Source organism: Thamnophis elegans, chromosome 5 (assembly GCF_009769535.1).
Source record: "Thamnophis elegans isolate rThaEle1 chromosome 5, rThaEle1.pri, whole genome shotgun sequence".
Lineage (NCBI taxonomy): Eukaryota > Metazoa > Chordata > Lepidosauria > Squamata > Colubridae > Thamnophis > Thamnophis elegans.
This window is the reverse complement of record NC_045545.1, coordinates 7,881,704-7,906,517: the sequence shown is the minus strand read 5'-3', so window position 1 is coordinate 7,906,517 and position 24,814 is coordinate 7,881,704. Positions and strand designations below refer to the sequence as shown.

The 24,814-nt window shown below is 43.2% G+C and overlaps 1 protein-coding gene across 1 annotated transcript in view; it reads left to right on the top strand.

Annotated features, from left to right (window-relative positions):
* ABCA4 (ATP binding cassette subfamily A member 4) overlaps nt 1–24,814 on the top strand; it is a 159,367-nt gene that overhangs the window by 52,059 nt on the left and 82,494 nt on the right. The window contains exons 13-19 of the mRNA XM_032217704.1: nt 1,543–1,748; nt 5,258–5,434; nt 10,416–10,638; nt 16,650–16,871; nt 18,269–18,473; nt 19,185–19,334; nt 22,667–22,765. Of these exons, the coding sequence (XP_032073595.1) occupies nt 1,543–1,748; nt 5,258–5,434; nt 10,416–10,638; nt 16,650–16,871; nt 18,269–18,473; nt 19,185–19,334; nt 22,667–22,765 (1,282 nt within the window). The remainder of the gene's footprint in view (nt 1–1,542; nt 1,749–5,257; nt 5,435–10,415; nt 10,639–16,649; nt 16,872–18,268; nt 18,474–19,184; nt 19,335–22,666; nt 22,766–24,814) is intronic.

The following is a 24,814-nucleotide window of genomic DNA, read 5'->3' as shown; positions in this document are numbered from 1 at the left end:
TGACACCCCCCTCACTCACGGCTCATGTATATTGTATAACAATCCTGAAGTCCCATAGGCAGGGCAAAAGGACCATTCAGTCTGGATAGAAAGAATAGTCCACCCCAGTGGTGGGATTCAAATAAGTTAACAACCGGTTCTCTGCCCTAATGACTATCTGGGTAGGTGGGGCTCGCTGGTCATGTGACTGGGTGGGTGTGGCCAACTCAAGGTCACTCAGGTCGATGGGCGCTTCGCCTTAGCTGTTACAATGTAATCAGGGTTAACCGGAGAGGCAGTTTCTGTAAGCAGGGCAATAAAGATTAGGCTAGAAACAACACTAGAATGTTTCCTTTCTGCCTTCCTTACAGGATTAGCCCTGTAAAGTGGGGAAAAACGAAAGGATATTTCTTCCAACAACCGGTTCTCCGAACTACTTAGAAAGTTATCAACCGGTTCTCCCGAATAGGTGCGAACTGGCTGAATCCCACCACTGGTCCACCCAGTTTATGCAAATTTCAAATTATTTTCATTATATAATACTGATCTGAACACAAACCTCAGCTTAATTTGCAAACTCTTCCTATTCTACAACCCCCCCCCACCGCTTTGGCTTTATTCACATGCATTTTTGATATGTAGACTGATTGATTTTGACCAAAGTTCTGCAGACTTTGGCAGGAACATGTTTCTCTGTTATTTGTTATTTATTCATTTTACATTTGTATGCTGCCCATTTCTCTACTAAGCAACCCTACAGATTCTTCTTGAATTACAACAGTTCATTTAGTGATCGTTCAGAGTTACAACGGCCCTGAAAAATGTGGCTTATGGCCGTTTTTCACATGACAGCATCCCCATAGTCATGTAGTCAAAATTCAGCCACTTGGCAACTGACGCGTATTTATGACAGTTGCAGTGCCCTAGGCTCAGGTGATCACTTTTTGCAACCTTCTGACAAGTCAAAGTCAAGCCAGAATTCACTTAACAACTATGTTACTAACCTAACGCAACTGCAGCGATTCACTTTTAAAAACTGTGGCAAGAAAGGTCATAAAACGGGGCAACTCTCACTTAACAACTGCCTTGCTTAGCAACATAAATTTTGGGCTCAATTGTGGTTATAGAGGACTACCAGGATTGGTGTCCAAATCATGAGTAAGTTCTGATTTACATATATGTGTCTCAGTGGCTAAGACACTGAGCTTGTTGATCAGAAAGGTCGGCAGTTTGGCGGTTCGAATCCCTAGTGCTGCATAACGGAGTGAGCTCCTGTTGCTTGCCCCAACTTCTGCCAACCTAGCAGTCTGAAAGCACATACAAATGCAAGTAGAAAAATAGGGACCACTCTGGTGGGAAGGTAACAGTGTTCCATGTACCTTCAGTGTTTAGTCATGCCGGCCACATGACCACGGAGACGTCTTCGTTCTTCGGCTTTGAAACGGAAATAAGCACCACTTCCTAGAGTCAGGAACGATTGGCCCATATGTACGAGGGGAACTTTCACCTTTACAATGCTACTGTGATCTCATTCAAGTATCTCTTATGCCTCTGTTATCACAGTGCTTGACCCTTGATAAGTTTGAAGGCCTAGCTGATGAAACTGAGTTGATTTTTCATGCTCGCTCTCTTCTGGAGGAGAACAAATTCTGGGCTGCTGTTGTCTTTCTTGACGTGGATGAAAGGGCTGACCAACTGCCCCCTCACGTGAAATACAAGATACGCATGGATATTGATGCTGTGGAGAAAACGAACAAAATCAAAGATAGGTAAGGACGGTTTCTAATCTTTTAGGCATGCAAGCAGAGCCTAATGAGAGTTTAAAGTTTAATAACATTTATATGCCGCCCAATCCCGAAGGACTCCGGGCAGCTAACAATACAATAAATCAGAAAGAAGAGAAAGAAAGAAAAGATAGATTAAAAAAAAACACACCATGCACTCCATTCTGAGTGGGGCTGGACCATATCTGGGGGTCAACAGCCCCAGGCCTGCCGGAACAGCCAGGTTTTAGTGGCTTTACGGAAGGCCGAGAGAGTGGGAAGGGTCCGGATCTCTGCAGGAAGATCATTCCACAGGGCCGGGGCAGCTACAGAGAAAGCCCTCCCCCGAGTAGTCGCCAACCAGCATTGCCCGGTCGACGGTATCCGAAGGAGGCCGAATCTGTGCGATCTTATAGGTCATTGGGAGGTATGTGGCAGGAGGCGGTCCCATAGGTATCCAGGTCCTAAACCATGTAGGGCTTTAAAGGTAACGACCAGCACCTTGAAGCGCGTTCGGAGACCGATGGGAAGCCAGTGCAGCTCGCGGAGGATAGGTGTAACATGGGTGTACCTGGGTACATCTAATATCGCTCGCGTGGCCGCATTCTGGACCAATTGTAGTCTCCGAATACTCTTCAGGGGCAGCCCCAAGTAAAGCGCATTACAGTAATCAAGCCTAGAGGTGATGAGAACATGAGTGATATCAATGAGTGGAGAGACAAAATAAATCAGAATTGCCAAGAGAAACTCCCCCCAACAGGACTTCCTGCATATCTGTTGGATGTCCCCCGTCATCAAAGGGGTCTTAATGAGAATGGCAATTTATCATATTTACAGGAAAGAAGGCTGGTAAATGTATGGATGACTGTTATGTATATAATAATTAGCTACAGGCCAAAGTGTAACTTTTAGTTATCTCAAACAGTGGTATGCTGGTAAATACAAAATGTTATCATAAATGTACGTATATACAACTACCCAGAGAGAGAGAATGAGGAAGCACACGTACCATGACAAAGCATAATGTCCTTTTAGAGCTAACGTAAATTCAACTCTATGCATGGGAGTTACTTGGGAGTAAACTTATCTGAACTCCCAGTGCTTCCATCTGACTTTTAAACAACTGAGCTTTAATGTTCTTGAGCATATATAAATAGACATGCAAATTGCTTCTGCGAATGTTTAGCGCAGGGTATATTTATAGTCTTTAAGTTGCCACAAGATTCCTCCTTTGTTCCAATAAAAGCTGGTCTGATGATTTTACCTGTGAGGTTTGATTTATGGTAGCTTGTCAGAACACTGACTGTGATTCTGCGATTATTAAGTGATAAAAAGAAACTGCATCTAAACCATTGTTTAGATGAGGTGGCGCAGTGGTTAGAGTGCAGTAATGCAGGCCTCTTCCGCTGACTGCTAGTTGTAGTTCAAATCTCATCAGGCTCAAAGTTGACTCAGCCTTCCATCCTTCCGAAGTGGGTAAAATGAGGACCCAGATTGTTTGGGGGAATATGCTGACTCTGTAAACCACTTAAAGCGGGCTGTAAGAAGAACTATGAAGTAGTTTATACGTCTAAGTCAGTGGTGGGATTCAGCCGGTTCGCACCTATTCGGGAGAACCAGTTGTTAACTTTCTAAGCAGTTTGGAGAACTGGCTGTTTTGAAGAAATCTCCTTTTGTGTTTTTCTCACTTCACAGGGCTAATCCTGTAAGGAAGGCAGGAATGAAACATTCTAGTGTTTCTAGCCTAATCTTTATAGCCCTGCGTACAGAAACTGCCTCTCCGGTTAACCCTTATGACATTGTAACAGCTAAAGACAAAGCGCCTATTGATGTGAGTGACGTTGAGTTAGCCATGGCCACCCAGTCACATGACCACTGAGCCACGCCTACCTAGCTGGTCATTAGGGCAGACAACCGGTTGTTGAATTATTTGAATCCTACCACTGCTCTAAGTGCTATTGCTATTGCTATTGTTCTAAACCAGTGTTTCTCTACCTTAGCCACTTGAAGATATCCGGACTTCAACTCCCAGAATTCCCCAGCCAGCATTCGCTGGCTGGGGAATTCTGGGAGTTGAAGTCCAGACATCTTCAAGTGGCCAAGGTTGAGAAACACTGTTCTAAACTCTTCAGTCCATAAAGTCTAACTGAACTGAATCAACGATGATAGCACTTGGCTGTGTTTTTGTCAAAAGCTAAGCAGAATGAGATCTGGTAAAGAGTCTGATGGGAAGCCATTGGGAAATCCGGGGATGGTCAACATAACTGGAAAGTTGGAAAAACATTCAACCTAGAAGAAGTACATTAAAACTCCATTAATATGAGAGTTTTTCTTTAAGGGCGTGTTTTTTTCTATCACAGGCAACCAATGTGAAGAGCCCATTTGGATCTGGTTGTTAAAACAATTCTCCCTTGACTCAGTCTCTGTTCTAACAGGAAAGCGAGGATATCAGTTAGATGCTCAGAAAACTTTTTCATGCCTGTCTCGTCCCACAAATGCAGCGTGCAAAGAGTTTCATCCAGACTAGGACTGCACCCCAAGCGAACGGTTAAATGTTCTTGGTTCTCCCAACCAGGATTGGGGCACTCTTGGCCTTTGTGAAAGTGACCAGGGGGGCTTTTTACCAGGTTCGCCTAGTACGTCAGTTGCGCCCCTTCCTGGATTGGGATGCTCTGTGCACAGCCACTCATGCCCTCGTCCTTTCTCGCCTGGACTACTGTAACGCTCTCTACATGGGGCTGCCCTTGAAGAGCACCCGGAAGCTTCAACTGGTCCAGAATGCGGCTGCGCGGGTTATCATGGGGGCACCTAGGTGCTCCCATGTTACACCCCTTTTAGGCAGTGGCTGCCGGTTGTCTTCCGGGTGCGATTCAAGGTAGTAATTATGACCTTTAAAGCGCTCATTGGCTTAGGCTCAGGGTACCCGCGAGACTACCTACTGCCACTGATAGCCTCCCACCATCCAGTGCGATCCCACAGAGTTGGCCTCCTCAGGGTACCGTCGGCCAGACAGTGTCGGCTAGTGACCCCCAGGGGGGAGAGCACCTTCTCTGTGGGAGCGCCTTCCCTCTGGAATGAGCTGCCCCCGGAGCTTCGTATAATCCCCGACCTCCGGTCCTTCCGACGCGCCCTAAAAAGTTGGCTTTTCCAGCAAGCCAGCCTGGCCTGAACAAAACGAAATAACTTATTGATCACTGTTAATTTTAATTTTTTTAAAAAAAAAATGTATTGTCAATTTTAATTGGGTTTGGGATATTCCATTTATTTTTTAAAAAACTTTTGTATTATGTGTTTCTTTTAATTGTTGTATGCCGCCCTGAGTCTTTGGGAGAAGGGTGGCATATAAATCTAATAAATCTCAAATCTCAAAGGAAGAAAAGATAACTGAACAGCTGAGAGGCAACCAAACCATTAACATAGCATATAGTTTGTCCCTCAAGAGTTTGATAATTGACACTTTTACCCACCATAATCCCCATTAGTTTGAAGGCTAATTTTGTACTTTGTCCCTACAGGTACTGGGATCCTGGCCCACGAGCTGACCCAGTGGATGATCTGCGCTACATCTGGGGAGGATTTGCTTATCTGCAAGATATGATCGAGCAAGGGATCATCAAAACCCATACCCATGTTGATGTGCCTTCAGGGATATACTTACAACAAATGCCCTATCCTTGCTTTGTAGATGATGTGTGAGTGTGATCTGGGTCCAATATCTAACTGTGTGGCTAGCCAGGGTGGCACTTTGAGTCTTACAAATGACCCTGTTTTTGCTTTTGATCATGCTAGAGATTCTAGAACAGTGTTTCTCAACCTTGGCAACTTGAAGATGTCTGGACTTCAACTCCCAGAATTCCCCAGCCAGCATTCGCAAACCTATCTAATATCATTGCCTGCTATTTTCCCTGAAACAACAATCTTGTGAGATGGGTTGGGCTGGAAAGAGTGAATGACCAAAGTCATCCAGGGCCTTTCGTGTCTTAAGAGAGGCCTAGAACAGGTCTCTGTTTCCTAGCCAACATCTTCATCACTATACCCAACTCTCTAATTAAAATGTAACCAAAGGCCATTATTAAAATACTGGCCTCTTCCGGCACACCTCTTATTATCTTGTTAAAAATTTGTGCTCCCAAACAACCAATCTGTTCCTGGCTAGCATTTGGAATATGATGAAATATTTAATTTGCTCAAGGCTTTTCTCTACATCCCAATGTAACGCAATGCAGTACGTGGGGCTCTACAAATCCACTTTGCAAACCAGTGAGGGAGAGAGTCTGATATTTCCCATTTTTTTTGGCCAGCATATTTCAACACAGGAAACAAGGCAGCCTTGCCTAATCTCATGCTCTCAGAATGTGTAGAAATGATGGAATCACCATTGTGTTTGGTTAACAGCTGAGAGACTATCTAGTTCAGTGGTTCCCAAACTTGGCAACTTTGAGACTTGTGGACTTCAACTCCCAGAATTCTCCAGCCAGCAGAGCTGGGAGTTGAAGTCCACAAGTCTTAAAGTTGCCAAGTTTGGGAACCACTGATCTACTTCTACCACATCTGGGGCAACAAAACTAAGGTGTTAAAGAGTGAAACCAAGGAAATAGGAATTTAAAATCTCACCTCAGAGATTCGGTCTCTGTGAATATACAGGATGGCTTTATTTCACCATGTATTTATTTTTTCTTGCAGAGTATTATATTGAATATATTATCCTGAAGAACGTTGCTCTAAAGTATCAAGAAATACACACAAAAAATGTGAATTGGGGTCTTACAAAATTTGCAGTGTTGCATTCTATGGCTTCTTCAAATTTACAAACAATAAGCAGGCCTGGGAGTGGAATTTTATCATGTTCAAGGAGTAAAATTCAGGCAGAGGTCTGGTTTTCTCTCCCAAGGCATCACATTCCTTTGATTTGTCATCAATCATCATCCTCAGGTCACTTCTCTACATACCAAGAAGAGATCTCAAAAGTTGTTTTAATTGGTTTTGCTCCATGCTAATCATGCCAAAATTCTTACATTAAAATGAGAAATATGTAGCAAAAGCTTCACGGGGAGGATGTGCTTAAGGCAATGAATTAGGACTGGGAAACTTGGGAGTCCATCCCTAGCCATGGAAACTCACTGAACGATCTGGGACTATCCTACTTCACAGGGTTTTTGTAGATAATTCTTATGTTAAGACCCTCATATATTTCGAAGTGTACGATGGTAGTATAATTGGAGCTGTAGCTATAACAACTCAACACGACTTTTTGCTGTGCTGAAGAATCCCCCTCATTCCATAGTTAAAACTCCGTGACCCGTCAAAACCGCGGTCCACTAAAGTGCGCCCGATTAAAGCGCGTACCTGACGTCATCAGCAGCGCGACAAATAAAATTAAAAATAAATTAAATTAAAATTAAATTAAAGCAAGCCAATTCACATAAAGGTAAGGGTTAGGTTTAGGGTTAGGGTTAGGTTAAGGGTTAGGGTTAGGTTTAGGGTTACGTTAAGCGTTAGGTTTAGGGTTAGGTTAAGGGTTAGCGTTAGGTTTAGCATTAGGTTAAGGGTTAGGCTTAGGGTTAGGTTTAGGGTTAGGTTTGGGGGGGTTAGGTTTAGATTTACGCGTTAATTTTAAGTTTACCGCTCACAGCGTGCTGTTTTCGTCGCGCTGTGATGACATCACATACGCGCTTTCGTCGAGCGCGCTTTCGTCTACCGCGGTTTTGTGGTGGAACCTAAAACTCAATATAAAACAGTTTTAATGTAAAGATGAAGAAGGTTCCAGACACTATGCTTAAAAGATGACTTACCAGCATGGTGAACAGAAATCTTCAGGTTGTCGTTCCTCATCCCTTCCAGATTGGTTCCCACAATTCTGGCCAGAATAGAAAAGCACATGTTAAGAGAAAGCTGCATGATCAGGCAAGACCTATTTTCACATGTAACGTATTTTCCAATTATTTTGGAATAAGGTCTTATACACCGATGGAGACCATGATGTGAAAGCCTGTTTTGTTCTGATTTATGCGTGACCCGTCAAAACCGCGGTCCACTAAAGCGCGCCCGATCAAAGCACGTACGTGACGTCATCAGCAGCGCGACAAATAAAATTAAAAATAAATAAAATTAAAATTAAAATAAAATTAAAGCAAGCCAATTCACATAAAGGTAAGGGTTAGGTTTAGGGTGAGGGTTAGGTTAAGGGTTAGGGTTAGGTTTAGGGTTACATTAAGCGTTAGGGTTAGGTTAAGGGTTAGGCTTAGGGTTAGGTTTAGGGTTAGGTTTGGGGGGGTTAGGGTAAGGTTTTCGCGTTAATTTTAAATTTACCGCTCCCAGCATGCCGTTTTCGTCGCACTGTGATGATGTCACGTACGCGCTTTCGTCGAGCGCACTTTAGTCTACCGCGGATTTGTGGTGGAACCGATTTATGAGACGCATCTATTGGCCGTTTCATGGTTTGACGAGACCTTTCCTCTCTTTATGAAACTTGGCTTCACATTGTTTAAAAGGCATCTCTGAAGCAATAACCCTAGCTCCCCTCCCAGGAATCTCTCTGGAAAGAAACCCCCACTAAGCTCCCTGGGATTTGCTCAGTGGAGTCCAGATACAGCTGTAGAAACGATTCCAGAACAAATGTCACCAGAGCACCATTTGGTTGCAAAATAAATTCCTTTCCTGCCAGGAATTACATGACTCTGGTTTATTTTCCAGAATACCCCATTTCTTAGTGATCCGATTTAACAGCTCCCTTTGTCTCTGCCTAATGCTATCCTGCTACGATCTTATCTTCAACTCTGAATACAATGCTGCTCTACAGCTTCCACCCAGGATAGCCAAAATAGAGATAATCCAAGAAACACATGATGTGATTTATTTTCGTGTTCTCTTCAGTTGCTACCCCCTCCATACGGTGAACTGATTATATATCAGCACGGAGGCCTAGTGGCCAAGCAGGAGGAAGAAAGTGATTGTATCCTCGGAGAACAGCATAGGACTCTGGAAGGAAGGCAGTGGTGGGTTTCAAAAATTGTTCGAACCTACTCTGTGGATGTGGCCTCCTTTGTGGGAGTAGCTTGCCGCCCATGTGACCGGATATGAAGATGCCGACGACACTTGTCAGAACCACCTTCAATTACCTCACACACAGCACTGGCATGCATAAGAATAGGATGTAAACCTCTTTTTTAAAAGGCATCTTTGGTTTGCGTTAAGACAACTTCAACACACGCAATGTTCTGATTGCACCACAAACGCAGGAGTCATCCTCACCTTTCACAGAGGCACTGAGTTTTATAAATATGAGCATGATCGTGTAGAATAATCATATCCAAGGACCAGTGGTGGGTTTCAAAAAAGTTTGGAACCTCTTCTGTAGGTGTGGCCTGCTTTCCGGGTCCACTGGTAGAACCTCTTCTAACCGGTTCGGTAGATTTGACGAACCGATTCTACCGAATAGGTGCGAACTGGTAGGAACCCACCTCTGAAGTAAGGTCTGGTCAGGTCATAGAATCAGAACATTGATTTGAGTAATGGGAAACATGTACCTTAGGAGTTCCACAACAGTGACAAATTTTGTTTTCGCAAAAGTCACTTTTTTTTCCAACTGCACAGGTGGCTCTTTCAGCCTCCCTCAAAAAAAATGAAACCTCCCTCAAACCAAGGTCATTTTGGGGGGGGCGGGCTACTAGGAGGTGTCCATGATGTTTCCTTTCAACAATACAAGTGGCTTGATGTTGCTTTTTTTTCTGTTTTTCATGATATATTTTTTCTTTTTCAGTCTAGCATGCAGCTAAGATGTTCTGGTGCCGTGTTTTGCAAGCTTGGCAATTTTTTAAGATGTGTAGCCGAGGCATCTCACACATCTTTCCAAGTTCGAGAGACACTCCTCTGGTGGCCTTTCCCCAGTTCAGATTTTCTCCTCCTGTGTCAGCTTCTTGAAGAGTTTAAAATTGGCTCCCCCAAATGTTTGCCTAAGCTCTTCAAATCCCCACGGCTCCTACAATGGGCAACACTTTAGTTGCCTCTGCTAAGAAGACATTTTTAAAAAGAAAAATGGCTAGAAATGGATGCAGCACATACATCCAAACAAAATAATAGCCCCAATTGTTCAGGAACCCCTAATTCCATTTTCCCATACTGGCTTGGAATTCTGGAACTTGTAGTCCAACATATCTGGACAGAAACTACCCAAGGAAGGCTTTGATGCTGTTTGCATGCTCTTTCTTAGATGTTCCTATCAGGAAATAGCAATTTAATTCTCCAAAGAATTCAGGGGTGCCTTATTTAGCCAAGACTCTTACCAGTTTTCTTTGGATTCATTTCTCAGCTGTTCTCAAACTACCAATCTGAGCCTTCCAGAGAAGAGGATATATCTCTGGAAATATCTGTACACGAAAATATCACTGTTAATGGGCAGCCATGGCAGGAATCATCAAATCTTCAAAATGATACAGATATTTAAACTCCTTGAAGACCAGCTTGATGAATTAATTGTGGAAGTGGCTTCCAAGCTTTCTCAACATCCTAGAAAAATGCAAATAAACCTTGTTAAAAGCCTTAAAACGCAACAAAAACCGTTGCATTGTTAAGAGTAATTTTGTGAATTACTCTTAAGTTATTTCTCTTGTTACCTTTCAAAGCAAGGTTGATTTATTTTCATTTTCCTTTATTTTATTTTCTCTTGCCTAGCAGCTTCATGATTACTTTGATTCGTGCCTTTCCCCTCTTAATGGTGCTGGCTTGGATCTACTCCGCTTCCATGATCGTGAAAAGCATCGTGTTGGAGAAAGAACTAAGGCTGAAGGAAGCCTTGAAGAGCAGAGGAGTCACCAACGGGGTGATTTGGTTCACGTGGTTCTTGGACAGCTTCCTCATGATGACCGCGAGCACCTTCCTCCTGACGGCTCTCATTACGGTAAGGAAGCAGGGGAGGCGCGCCTTTGGCTGTTGTAAACTCGAGCTCCGGCGTTTACAACGCGAGCCAGGTGTTAGTAAGAAACAATCAATAGCAGTGGACTTATATACCGCTTCATAGGCCTTTCAGGCCTCTCTAAGCGGTTTACAGAGAGTCAGCATATTGCCCCCAACAATCTGGGTCCTCATTTTACCCACCTCGGAAGGATGGAAGGCTGAGTCAACCCTGAGCCGGTGAGATTTGAACCGCTGACCTGCTGATCTAGCAGTAGCCTGCAGTGCTGCATTTAACCACTGCGCCACCTTGGCTCTTCAATAAACGCCTATACATTAAAAAAAGGGGGGGGGAGCCTGCTAGTAGCCTGGCTTCTTCTCGGCACGTAGCACCAGGCGCGCTTTTTAGAAACCCCCTTAAGGCATCATCACCACCACCATCATCATCATCACTTGGCAGGGACAGAGACATTCAGGGACGCGTTTGCCTTTGTGATGTTTGGAGACGGATTAAGGCTGACAGGTCACGTTCTAAACATCGCCCTTCAGGTGGGAGAAAGCTTGAAAGGAAGACGTCCCTCCTCCATTCGCCTTTGAAAAGCCTGATGATGTCTCTTTTTCAAACTCATTTCTCCCAACCCATTAGTTTCAATACATGATCCCTTAGGGGAGCTAAGAGGCACACAAAGGCTTATCATTTAAATAGTCCTTCAGGAGAGAGACGCTGGGTTTATGTTTAAACTGCCCCATTCGCTACAGATATCATAAATGATGCCTGGAGATATAGTTGTTTGTTCATTTATTTAAAGGGTTAATGGGAGTTGTGGACTGTAGACCAACACCTGGGGGGGGGGGGGGATATAAGATTGGTGATAGTTACCCTAAGTTCTTACTAAGTGCTTCCTGGTATCATTTATGGTAAGTACCCCAAGCTCCGTGGGCTGCTTTGAGATCCGCCCTGTTTTTAAGAGAACCATAAAGGGAAATCCTGAAGGCCTGAACTCTTTTAATACTTCTAAACTAGGATAAATATATTTAAACAGCGTTGGGGAAGAGTGGCCAGCAGCTCAGTAAGAATAACTTTGCTTAATTTCTTTATATTAGTACTTGAATTAAAGGGCTGAAAGCCCTATGAAGCGGTATATAAGTCTAACTGCTATTGCTATAACAGCATTCCCACTCCGTGTATAGTATGCTGGTTTTGAATGCATGTTTGATGTCGGTGTAGTAGCCGAGGTGGCGCAGTGGGTAGAGTGCAATACTGCAGGCCACTTCAGCTGACTGATATCTGCAGTTCAGCGGTTCAGATCTCACCGGCTCAGGGTTGACTCAGCCTTCCATCCTTCCGAGGTGGGTAAAATGAGGACCCAGACTGTGGGGGCGATATGCTGACTCTGTAAACCGCTTAGAGAGGGCTGAAAGCCCTATGAAGCGGTATATAAGTCTAACTGCTATTGCTATTGCTAGTATACTGTGATTTTTTTTTTTGACACCCTGGTTTTCAGTAGTTTGTGATTTGGAGGGAGTGGCCGAAGGAGGAACAGCAATCAGAATTTGCTCTGATTTTTCAATATTGTTTGGATTTTAAACCATTCAGTTCCGGGTAGACGATCCCCATTTGAATTTGTAATTAATATTGTAATGTTGCAGCGATTAAGACAAGTAAAGCTTCATTTCAGATATGTGTAAATAAGAGGAAGCAGTAGCATAACTAAGGACTGGTAGCTTCATGCATCATGTTAAGCCACCACAGTGACAAAATATCAGCTGAGCCAAAACCCACCAAGTCGCACTCCTACTTGTTTATGGGGGAATCAATAAAAATCCAATAATTGCCCAGATCAAATGACAGTGATAAAGGGTCTAGATCAGTGTTTCTCAACCTTGGCAACTTGAAGATGTCTGGACTTCAACTCCCAGAATTCCCCAGCCAGCATTTGCTGGCTGGGGAATTCTGGGAGTTGAAGTCCTGGACATCTTCAAGTTGCCAAGGTTGAGAAACACTGGTCTAGATTTTACAAATATGTATTTATTTATAGTAGTTCTATACCAGGCTTGTCAAACTGGCAGGCTGGATGCGACATGTGCAGACCACATCCAACCCGGCTTCCCAAAGAAAAATGTTGTGATATGTCACCCGACACGATTGAGTTTGACACCCCTGTTGTATACCACAAACTCCTTCAAGGATTTCTGTTCATTTGGAAAAAATCTCCACCTAAAAGATAAAACCTGTGTGAAGCATAAAACATAAGCACGCTCAAACCTGGCGTTCAATAACCAGTCCTCAAAACATAAAAGCTGTGAATAACTCATTCTTAACCACCATCCAGAAAACTGTTAGGAAGTCACATTCCCAAAGGTAAGCTGTGTTCAGTGGTGGGTTTCAAAAATTGTTCGAACCTACTCTGTGGGTGTGGCCTCCTTTGTGGGAGTGGCTTGCCGCCCCATGTGACTGGATATGAAGATGCCGACGACACTTGTCAGAACTACCTTAAATTACCTCACACACGGCACTGGCCTGTATAAGAATAGGATGTAAACTTGTTTTTTAAAAGGCACCTTTGGTTTGCGTTAAAACAACTTCAACACACGCAATGTTCTGATTGCACCACAAACGCAGTAGCCATCCTTACCTTTCACAGAGGCACTGAGTTTTATAAATATGAGCATGATAGTGTAGAATAATCATATCCAAGGACCAGTGGTGGGTTTCAAAAAAGTTTGGAACCTCTTCTGTAGGTGTGGCCTGCTTTCCGGGTCCACTGGTGGAACCTCTTCTAACCGGTTCGGTAGATTTGACAAACCGGTTCTACCGAATAGGTGCGAACTGGTAGGAACCCACCTCTGGCCGTGTTACACAATACAGACATAATTGAACGAAACAGGCCTTTTTTTGGTTTTAATCTAAAGAAGATTGTCTGGAAGATACCTGGAACACCAGGTGAGAAAGGGTTTTATAGGTTAAAACCAGCACTTTTGTAGTTAGATGTAATCAAATGAAAGCCAAAATAGCAGGCACAAAATTGATGTTAAGTGGCACAGATTACTATTGTGTTCTACCCCATTTGGGTGGTCTTCAAAGGCAGCTCCATCTACCGCAAGCTTCAGTAACTTGATCTGAAGGGTGATGAAGGTTTGGGTAACCATTGCCAGGGTAATATGCTCTTTCAAGGTAGTGGGGCATCAAAGAGGCATTGACATGTCTTCCAACTCTTAACTGTGCTCTCTCACACACAAACGTCATTTACTGAAGCAGCCAGGTGCAGGCATGATTGCAGCACACAGGGCAGGTCCCTCCCACACATCACTCAACCTATTTCCTCAGAGACCAGAAGTCAAAATAAATTCAGATAATAATGCACAATGCTATCAGGGTATAATCTCTTACGACTTACTCCTTGGGGTATCCGGGCCAAAGCATGATTTCGTTCTCAAACTACCCCCCCCCCCCAAAAAAAAAACTCACTGCAACTCTTGAGAGGATCTTTCTAGCAGCTTGCATTCCAATGAGAATTCAGGTAGTCCTTGACTTACAACAGTCCGTTTAGTGACTGTTTGAAGTTACGACGGCACTGAAAAAAGTGAGTGATGCCTGTTTTCCACACTTATGTCCGCTGCAGCATCCCCATGGCCGCATGATTTATATTTGAATACTTGACAAATGGTTCGTATTTATGACAGTTGCAGTGTCCAGGGATCATATGATCCCCTTTTGCGATCTTTTGACAAGCAAAGTGAATGGAGAAGGGAGTAACAAACATGTTACTAATTTAACAATTGCAGAGTCACTTAACAAGCAAAGTCGTAAAATGGGGCAACACCCATTAACAAATTTCTCACTTAACAACATAACCTGTGGGCTCAATTGTGGTCATAAGTTGAGGCCAACTAGTTCACCCTAAAATAGTCCTGCTGGGATGCAATCCACAGATGTAACAAGTTGGGAAGTGTACCCACATTTTGTCAACCTTGGATATGATTATTCTACACTATCATGCTCCTATTTATAAAACTCAGTGCCTCTGTGAAAGGTAAGGATGACTACTGCGTTTGTGGTGCAATCAGAACATTGTGTGTGTTGAAGTTGTTTTAACGCAAACCAAAGATGCCTTTTAAAAAACAAGTTTACATCATATTCTTATGCATGCCAGTGCTGTGTGTGAAGTAATTTAAGGTGGTTCTGACAAGTGTCGTCGGCATCTTCATATCCGGTCACATGGACGGCAAGCCACTCCCATCCGGTCACATGGGTGGCAAGCCACTCCCACAAAGGAGGCCACACCCACAGAGTAGGTTCGAACACTTTTTGAAACCCACCACTGCTAATCACCGTACATTAAATTGAAACATGAGCATAAGGAACTCGGGGAATGGAGCCTTCCTGTAGTAGTGTGGATGGTACACAAACAAGATCCCTAACAAACAGGATTCCTAAATCTCTACAATATCTAGCCAAAGCAGAGCTCCTGCTCACTGCTAGATTGTTCTAGACACTCATTGCTATCCTGTCTTCCATATATTAAGTTGTATGTTCTGCTATGACAAATATTCAGTCTAGGATAATTGTTGAAGACTGTTCTTAATATTCCTTCTTTCGGTTTATTTTTGGCTGGGTTTATAAGGCTTTTTAAGTCATCTTATAGTTTATGTCTTAGCAAGTTGTGGAAATCCAATGATAGTTTAATCAGTTTATTCCATACTGTTTAATTGAACGTTGACTTAGCATTTTGTGTGTGAATGCAACTCTCGGAAAGCAGGACATTCAGAAAATCCACTTGGCTGCATGTACGATGCAGCACGATGGATACTGGATTAGAACAGAGTTCATCTATTCTGAACCATGGTGATTTTAGGATCAATCCCTGTCTTTCACCCAACATGCCTTACAGAGTTATGGAGAAATTGAAGCTCCTCAAGGAAGTTCAATCATTAAGTTCAATCATAGTGTTGACAGGCAACAGTGAATGTACTACAGCAGTGGGTTTCAAAAAAATTTGGAACCTACTCTGTGGGTGTGGCCTCCTTTGTGGGAGTGGCTTTCCGACCATGTTTTCTTTCTATTTCTCTTTCTTTCTTTCTCTCTCTCTCTCTCTTTCTTTCCTTTTGTCTCTGTCCCTTTTTTCTTTTTTCTTTCATCTCTCACTCTTTTTCTTTCTTTTTTCTTTATTTATTTCTTCCTTTCTTTCTCGTGTGTGTGTGTGTGTGTGTGTGTGTGTGTGTGTGTGTGTGTCATTGGTGGGTTTCAAAAAATTTTGGAACCTACTCCGTGGGTGTGGCCTCCTTTGTGGGAGTGGCTTGCCGACCATGTGACCTGGTGGGAGTGGCTTGCCGGCCATGTTTTCTTTCTATTTGTCTTTCTTTCTTTCTTTCTTTCTTTCTCTCTCTCTCTCTCTCTCTCTCTCTCTCCTTTTGTCTCTGTCCCTTTTTTCTTTTTTCTTTCATCTCTCACTCTTTTTGTTTCTTTTTTCTTTTTTCTTTATTTATTTCTTCCTTTCTTTCTCTTGTGTGTTTGTGTGTGTGGCAGTGGTGGGTTTCAAAATTTTTTTGGAACCTCTTCTGTAGGTGTGGCCTGCTTTCCGGGTCCACTGGTGGAACCTCTTCTAACCGGTTCGGTTTGATTTGACGAACCGGTTCTCCCGAATAGGTGCGAACTGGTAGGAACCCACCTCTGATGTACTAGTATTGTGAACTGAAGACCTTTGACCTCAGATGAATCCTAAGTCAAGAGCCGAGGTGGCGCAGTGGTTAAATGCAGCACTGCAGGCTACTTCAGCTGACTGCAATTCTGCAGTTCGGCTGTTCAAATCTCACCGGCTCAAGGTTGACTCAGCCTTCCATCCTTCCGAGGTGGGTAAAATGAGGACCCGGATTGTTGTTGGGGGCAATATGCTGACTCTGTAAACCGCTTAGAGAGGGCTGAAAGCCCTATGAAGCGGTATATAAGTCTAACTGCTATTGCTAACTGCTATAAGTCAAGCAGTAGAGCAATATATCTTTCTTTTCTTTCCTATACAGTATGGCAAAGTGCTTCGGTACTGCAACCCGCAAGTTCTCTTTCTGTTCCTGTTAACCTTCGCCACGGCAAGCATCATGCAGTGTTTTCTGCTCAGCACCTTCTTCTCCAAGGCTAACCTGGCAGCTGCCTGCAGTGGAGTCATCTATTTTACCCTCTACCTGCCCCATATCCTCTGCTTCATTTGGCAGGATTGGCTGCCTCTTAAGATTAAGATCATAGTGGTAAGGATTCCTTTTCTTTTGCCAAGGCTTCTCCCAAATGGATTTGGTTTACCAGTAATAGCAATAGCAACAATAGCAATAGTTAGACTTATATACCGCTTCATAGGGCTTTCAGCCCTCTCTAAGCGATTTACAGAGTCAGCATATTGCCCCCAACAACAATCTGGGTCCTCATTTTACCCACCTCGGAAGGATGGAAGGCTGAGTCAACCTTGAGCCTGGTGGGATTTGAACAGCCGAACTGCTGAACTGCAGTCAGCTGAAATAGCCTGCAGTGCTGCATTTAACCACTGCGCCACCTCGGCTCGTAATAAACCTGGAATTTTTGTTTCTAAGCCATGCAGTTGTAAAAGGCGATGCCACGTAACCATGGTGTGATCGTGAAGGTTTAGGTTTATTAGATTTATATGCTGCCCTTCTTCCAAGGACTCAGGGCGGCGTACAACATTAAAAGAGCCGAGGTGGCGCAGTGGTTAGGGTGCAGTACTGCAGGCCACTTCAGCTGACTGTTATCTGCAGTTCGGCGGTTCAAATCTCACCGGCTCAAGGTCGACTCAGCCTTCCATCCTTCCGAGGTGGGTAAAATGAGGACCCAGACTGTGGGGGGCGATATGCTGACTCTGTAAACCGCTTAGAGAGGGCTGAAAGCCCTATGAAGCGGTATATAAGTCTAACTGCTATTGCTAAAAGAAACACATAATACAAAAGTTTAAAAAAAAAATTAAATAGAATATCCCAAACCCAATTAAAATTGACAATGACATTAAAAAAAAAAAAAGAATTCAAATTCAAATTAACATTAATTAATAATTTGTTTTGTTTTGTTCAGGCCAGGCTGGCTTGCTGGAAAAGCCAACTTTTTGGATAAAAGATAAAATCTCGGGACTGCATTGCTTAGTGGCAGCCATTTTGGCAGTCGTGGTTCCTCTTTGTAACCCAAGAATCTCGTATGATTATGAGTTCCAACTGCCTGCTGGCTTCCCCATTGATTTACGTGTGGAAAGCTGACAGGGAACTTTAAAAGTCACAGTTGTGGTCACGGCTTGCTGTGATGTTATAATTGTGAGCTAGGCTAGCCTAGATTGTAATCATGGGGATGTTTCAATGGATGGAACTCTTAAGGACTGGTTGTTAAGTACTAGTTCAGTGTTTCTCAACCTTGGCCACTTGAAGATGTCCGGACTTCAACTCCCAGAATTCCCCAGCCAGCATGGCTGGCTGGGGAATTCTGGGAGTTGAAGTCCGGACATCTTCAAGTGGCCAAGGTTGAGAAACACTGAACTAGTTGTTCAGTTCTGTTGTAATTTTGAATGGTCACTGAACAATTGGTCATATCTCTCCTGCAGTCAAGATAACTGATTAGTAATACACTCAGATCATATCTCTCTTTCTTCCAGAGCTTCCTTTCACCTGTGGCTTTTGGGTTCGGTGCAGAATACTTGTCACGCTATGAAGAACAAGGACTTGGATTACAGTGGAATAATATCCGAAGTAGTCCACTGGAAGGAGATAAATACAGTTTCTTGTTGTCTATGGTGATAATGGTTTTTGATGGCTTTGTCTATGGATTGCTTGCTTGGTACTTGGATAATGTCTTCCCAGGTATGGCCAACAATGTGGTCTATGGTTGTGTGGATTTTTTTTTATGCTCTGCTACTATCTCTGCTACTTTCATACCTATCTCTGCTACTTTCTCTGCTACTTTCATACAACTGAGAATCTGTGACACGACAAATGCGCGCATGAGAAAAGCGCGCCGATAAAACCGCAGCGCTAAAACCGCAATGTCATCAACGCGACGTCATCAATGCGGCGACAACAGCGCGCTGACAGAGGCGCGATTTAAGTTAAAGTAAGGGTTAGGTTTGCGTTTAGTTTTAGGGTTAGGGTTAGGGTTACAGCATTCTTCTGTCGCGGCGCTGTTGTCGGCACACTTCAGTGCTCATTCGTCGGCGCGCTTTAGAACTTGCGGTTTTGTCACCGCGGTTTAGTCGGGCGCGCTTTTGTCGTACGCCCTTTTGTCGGTGAACCCTGAGAACCAACAAGACTAAATATCTCATGTCTCAGAATTTGTCTAATCAACTACAATGGAGGTAAATGCAAAGTTAAGTGATAGATATCAGGTTATTCGATAGGCTTCTCCTGATTCTCCTCCTCTCCTCTAATCAGATTCTTGCTTTCAGATTCTGTCAGGAATGTTTCTAACATGGTTTGGTTATCTTCAGTATGGTTCTCTAGAAGGGCTAAATATGTAGAATCATCTAGATATTGATATTTCCCATTTTCAAATGTGAGATTGTTTTGACATTTCAGGTCAAGTCAGCGCCTTAAATCCTAACTTCTCTTCATGGGAAAAGGTTTGCCTGCCTCTCATTTTAAATGCAGGTTTTTTTCTTCTTGTGAAAAGCTGCTTCGTGGAGCTGAGGAATCTTGAGAACAACATAGGATATGGCTTTGAAGACCGTAACAGGAAGTGGGATCCTGTCTTCCTCTCCCTCCCCTAATGGGAGTGACATCTTTGAATCCATATCATTATGCTTATACCGTATTGTGGGATAAAAGATCTGTGTAATACACGTATAGTCAAGATACTAATTGAAATGTTTAAAGTTTAGTGGCAAATTCCAGAGTTTAAACTTTGTGTTAGCAACAAGCAATTCATCAATATTTTTTTTATAACATTACATTCCAAAAGATCGTGACCTCTAATGTTACGGTAAAGCATTATCTAATCTCCTGCCCTCTGTATATATCGGATTATAATTTTCACTAATCTTAGGCATCATGGAAAATCCATTACATGGGAGGAAGTTGTAATAATACAATGGCCTTTAAGCCATTTGACAAAACATGTGGGTTAGACGTGCAAGACTTCCATTTGTACATTGCCCAATTAGACAAAGATTTCATTATCTTGTAAATTTAAAAATTGTAAATTTAATGAATTTATACGTGGCACGACAAAACTGTGGTCCACTAAAGTGCGCCCGATTAAAGCGCGTACCTGACGTCATCAGCAGCGCAACAAATACGACCGCGGAGAAAAAAGGGCGCTTTAAAAAGCACTTTTAAAGCAAGCCGATTCACGTTAAGGTAAGGGTTAGGGTTAGGGTTATGTTTAGGGTTAGGTTAAGCGTTAGGGTTAGGTTTAGGGTTAGGTTAAGGGTTAGCGTTAGGTTTAGGGTTAGGTTAAGGGTTAGGTTTAGGGTTAGGTTAAGGGTTAGGTTTAGGGTTAGGTTAAGGGTTAGGTTTAGAGTTAGGTTTAGGGTTAGGTTTAGGGTTAGGTTTCGGGGGGTTAGGTTTAGGTTTATGCGTTAATTTTAGCTTTACCGCTCACAGCGTGCTTTTTTCGTCGCGCTGTGATGATGTCAGGTACGCGGTTTCGTCGAGCGCGCTTTAGTCGGTTTTGTGGTGGAACCAAATTTATATGCCGCCCAATCCCGAAGGACTCCGGGCGGCTTATAAAATACAAGACTAAAAAGATAAAAAGTTAAAAATAGGGAAAGAGAAAACAGATTAAAAAGCAACACATCATACACTCAATCTAGATGGGGCTGGACCTCATCCATGAGGTCAACAGCCCCAGGCCTGCTGGAATAGCCAGGTTTTAGTGGCCTTTCGGAAGGCCGAGAGAGTGGGAAGGGTCCGGATCTCTGGGGGTAGATCGTTCCACAGGGCCAGAGCAGCTACAGAGGAGGCCCTCCCCCGAGGAGTCGCCAGCCGGCATTGTCCGGTCGACGGCACCCGGAGAAGGCCCATCCTGTGAGATCTTATCGGCCGTTGGGAGGTATGTGGCAGAAGGCGGTCTCGCAGATATCCGGAAGATGAAGAATCTTTAAAAATAGATTCAGAATCTTTTGTGGAATGAATCTCATTTCTCTTTTATAGTAGTTGCTAACAAAAACAGAATCATCTCCTATATATGGTGGATTTGACTGGAGCTTTCTATTTAAAGAATGTATGTAAACCTCACAGTACAGTTTTTTAAACCATTGAGGCATTGGAAAATAAACAAAAGTTCAGTTGGCAAGCTACCACAGCTCAAAAAGGGGATTATAATATAATGTAGGAGATTCCTGACAAGATTAATACAGCAATGTACCAGAGGAACAAGGACTGGCCCCAAAAGAGTGATAGCTAGACAGTTTCGGAGCCCCTATGGGAAGTAATGAGGTCCTTCTGAGGTTGTAGTATCTCTTCTCATAATTATTCTTTTCATGTTGTGCAAAAGAGCCTATGAGTAGCTGCAGGGATCACTCTTACATTAGTCAATATGCATTTATTTTATTTACTAATTCAACTTGTATCTTGTCTTTCTACTTAAGTGAATGCTTAAAGATGTCTCTTTGAAGAACAGAAACTTGGATTTCCCCATAGTTAAAGAAACTTGTCTGGTCACATATTATAGGAGTTGAAGAGCTAAAACAAAGACCCACAAAAGATCTTATCTGTAGAATGAAAGCTACACACTCACTTTCAGCTTAGGCAGTTTTCCAAAACCAGGATTGGGTGGTTTCTGAATCACAAATAAAAAGAAAAAAAAAAAACAAGAGAAGTGTTTAAAAAAAAAACCTGCAGTCTGTCACAGCTCAAGAAACCCTTGTTTGTCTTTGTGGTAGAATCAGCGAGAGACTTTTCTTTTGCTTCAAAGAACAGTAAAGAGAACATTCTTCTGTAGACATACTGATGAAGATCACCAAAGTGCTATCCCGAAAGGAGAGGTGACTCAAGTTTCATGAGCCCCTGAATTAAAATTGGAAGTTGGAAAAGCTTCTCTATCCTGATTCCCCACATTTCATGTCAGGTCATCTAAACTCCAAATAACTTCCTCCCTTCGCTAAAGAATAAAAATCGCTGAGATGTATTAAAATTAATACATTAGTTTGTTTTCCCTTAAAATATCCATCTTGTTTGTCAAAATTAATATGTCTACCCAAGGGAATCTTCCAATTAAAGCACTCTCTCCAGCTGACTTCTTCCAAGTGTATCTTACTGATCCAGCCACCTGATATTAGTAATACAGGTAATCATTAACTTAAAACAGTTTGTTTAGTGACTGTTTGAAGTTACCACACTGAAAACAAGAGTGACGTATGACCATTTTTCACACCTACAATCATTGTCACACGGTCACCTGATCAAAATTCAGGCATTTGGCAACTGAATCATGATGGTTCAAGTGTGATTTCCTTTTGCAACCTTCTGACAAGCAAGTCAACGGAGAAGGCAGATTCACTCAAGATTCATGTTAGTAACTTAACAACTGTGGTGATTCACTTAACAACTTTGGCAAGAAAGGTTGTCAAATGGAGCAAAATTAACAATAGAAATCAGCAACAGAAATTTTGGGTTCCAGTGTGGTCATAAGATAAGGACCACCTGTATTGGCTGAAGAATTACAAATTCATGACTTCTAAAAGACATCAGTGGGCAAAAACTAATAAAATGTACTGGGAAGTCCTTATTCCTTAGGGCTTCTGGCATTTAGATCTTATTTACTAAAGACTGCATAGTTCTAATTTTTAATTAGAGTATGCATTTCAGAAATAAATATAATCTTGAACCACATTTAAATGCATTTATTTTTCTCTCCTTCTTATGGAGAAAAAACCACCCCTCGGGGACTGGTTTGGTCTTGGGTTCTGTGATGTTTTGGCATGCTTTTTGAAGCTTGTAATGTGAGCGCTATTTGATGCTAATAATTACTTAACAGTGTGATTTGCATTGCTCAGTTCTCCCTATAGCAAAATGCAAAACGAAGCTTCTCGCATCCGACCAACCTGTTTTTATTTCAGGAGACTATGGAATTCCTCGGTCTTGGAATTTCCCTTTGCAACGATCTTATTGGTTTGGGTTAGGACACCCAAAGACCCAGCAAATAACAACTGGCGATGGTGAGTTATGCGGAAAACTGATGTTCGGAAATATTTTGTGGCATTGACTCATTAAGAAGTGAACCCACACTTGCCTTCATTTCCAGAAGTCATACAAAAGTTTTGGGGCACAGACATGTAGTGGGAATATTGGCAAGTGGCTTTGAACTCTTGAGTGGCCAGATACCAGGGGTGGGTTCCTGCCAGTCCTAACCTCTTCTATAGAAGAGGTTCCACAAATCTACAGTGCCGTTTAGAACCAGTTCCAGCTCCCTCCCTCTGCCTGTCCGGACATCATCAAGATGAAGAGCGAGAGGAGGAATTCTGGGAGTTGAAGTCCACAAGTCTTAAAGCTGTCAAGTTTGAATACTCCTGGGGTTTTTTTTTTCCTAAAGGGTTAGGGGTGCAAGGGTCTTGTAACTTGACAGCTTTAAGACTTGTGTGCTTCAAATGCCAGAGTTTCTGAGCCAACATTTTGGTTGCTAAGCAAGAGCGTTGTTAAGTGAGTTTCACCACATTTTACAAATTGGCCACACCCACCCAGTCACATGGCTGGCAAGCCACTCCCACCCAGTCACATGGCCAGCAAGTCACTCCCACCCAGTCACATGGTCGGCAAGCCACTCCCACAAAGCAGGCCACACCTACAGGCGAGGTTCTAAAAAAATCCAAAACCCACCACTGCCGGATACTCTTAGCGTATTGCTGGATAAAGTGTCAGTCTTCTATCACATTTTTTCCTGAATTCTGCTGAAATAAGCAAGAAGCCTGCAAATCATGCTTTTCCTTTCCATTTGTTGGCAAATAGTTGAAAATTATGGACTATTGTGATAAGTGCTAAATTCATGAACACGACTTTGTTTTTAAGTTGACTGGTACCAGGCTACCCAGAAATAAAAATGTCAGCATCTTAGGAAGCTTCTGGCATTTCCCTCGCCTCAAGAGATGAACCAAAGTTTCCACACATTTTCAACATAGGCGCTACACCAGCTCAGCTGACAGCTTGGCTCCTGTCTTGGCATCAAACTTAGTACTGAAAAACATAAGTCAGGCTCATAATTGCTGTATGGCCATTTTTTAAATTATTTCAAGTTAGATGCTGCCTGACTTCAACTTGAATCTGGGCGTCTCACAGCATAAACACCAAGGGTGCGCTGCTACAGGTTCGCCCGGGTTTAGGAGAACCCATAGCTAAAGTTATGGCTGGTTTGGAGAACCTCCAAATCCACCCCTGGATGACCCCGGCCGCCGTGCCCCACTCCTCCCACCCTGCCGCATCCTTCCCAGTTAAAGAGGCAAAATGTAACAAATATATTTTAAAAGAATGGTTGCTGGAATTGGCTATCTAATTTAATGAAAAGAAGGACAAGGGGAGACATGATAGCAGTGTTCCAATATCTCAGGGGTTGCCACAAAGAAGAGGGAGTCAAACTATTCTCCAAGGCACCTGAGGGTAGAACAAGAAGCAATGGGTGGAAACTCATCAAGGAGAGAAGCAACTTAGAATTGAGGAGAAATTTCCTGACAGTTAGAACAATTAATCAGTAGAACAACTTTTGTCCAGAATACTCCAACACTGGACATTTTTGAGAAGAGATTAGACAATCATTTGTCGGAAATAGTATAAGGGCAGAGATGGCGAATCTTTTTCTTACGGTGTGCCAAAATTGCCTGTGCGCACCCACTCAATCCTCCTTGCCCACCTGCGCATGTGACCCCCCCCACGCATGTGCGCATGAACCCTCCCCAGGCTCCAGAGGCTTTCCTGAAGCCTGTGGTGGGCGAAAACGGCCTTCCCCAGTCCCCCAGAGGCCTTCCGGAAATTGGAAACGAATTATTTCCGAACTTCTGGTTGACCTGTTGAGGCCTTTTTTCACCCTCCCCTGCCTCCGGAGGCTTTCCTAAAGTCTGGGGAGGGCAAAAACGGCTTCCCCTGGGCCTCAGGAAGGGTGAAAAATCAGCTGGCCAGTGCGTGCATCAGTTCCATCACAAAACCGCGCTCGACTAAACCGTGCTCGACTAAACCGCGTGGTTGATGTCATCAACAGGGCGACAACAGCGCGGAGACAG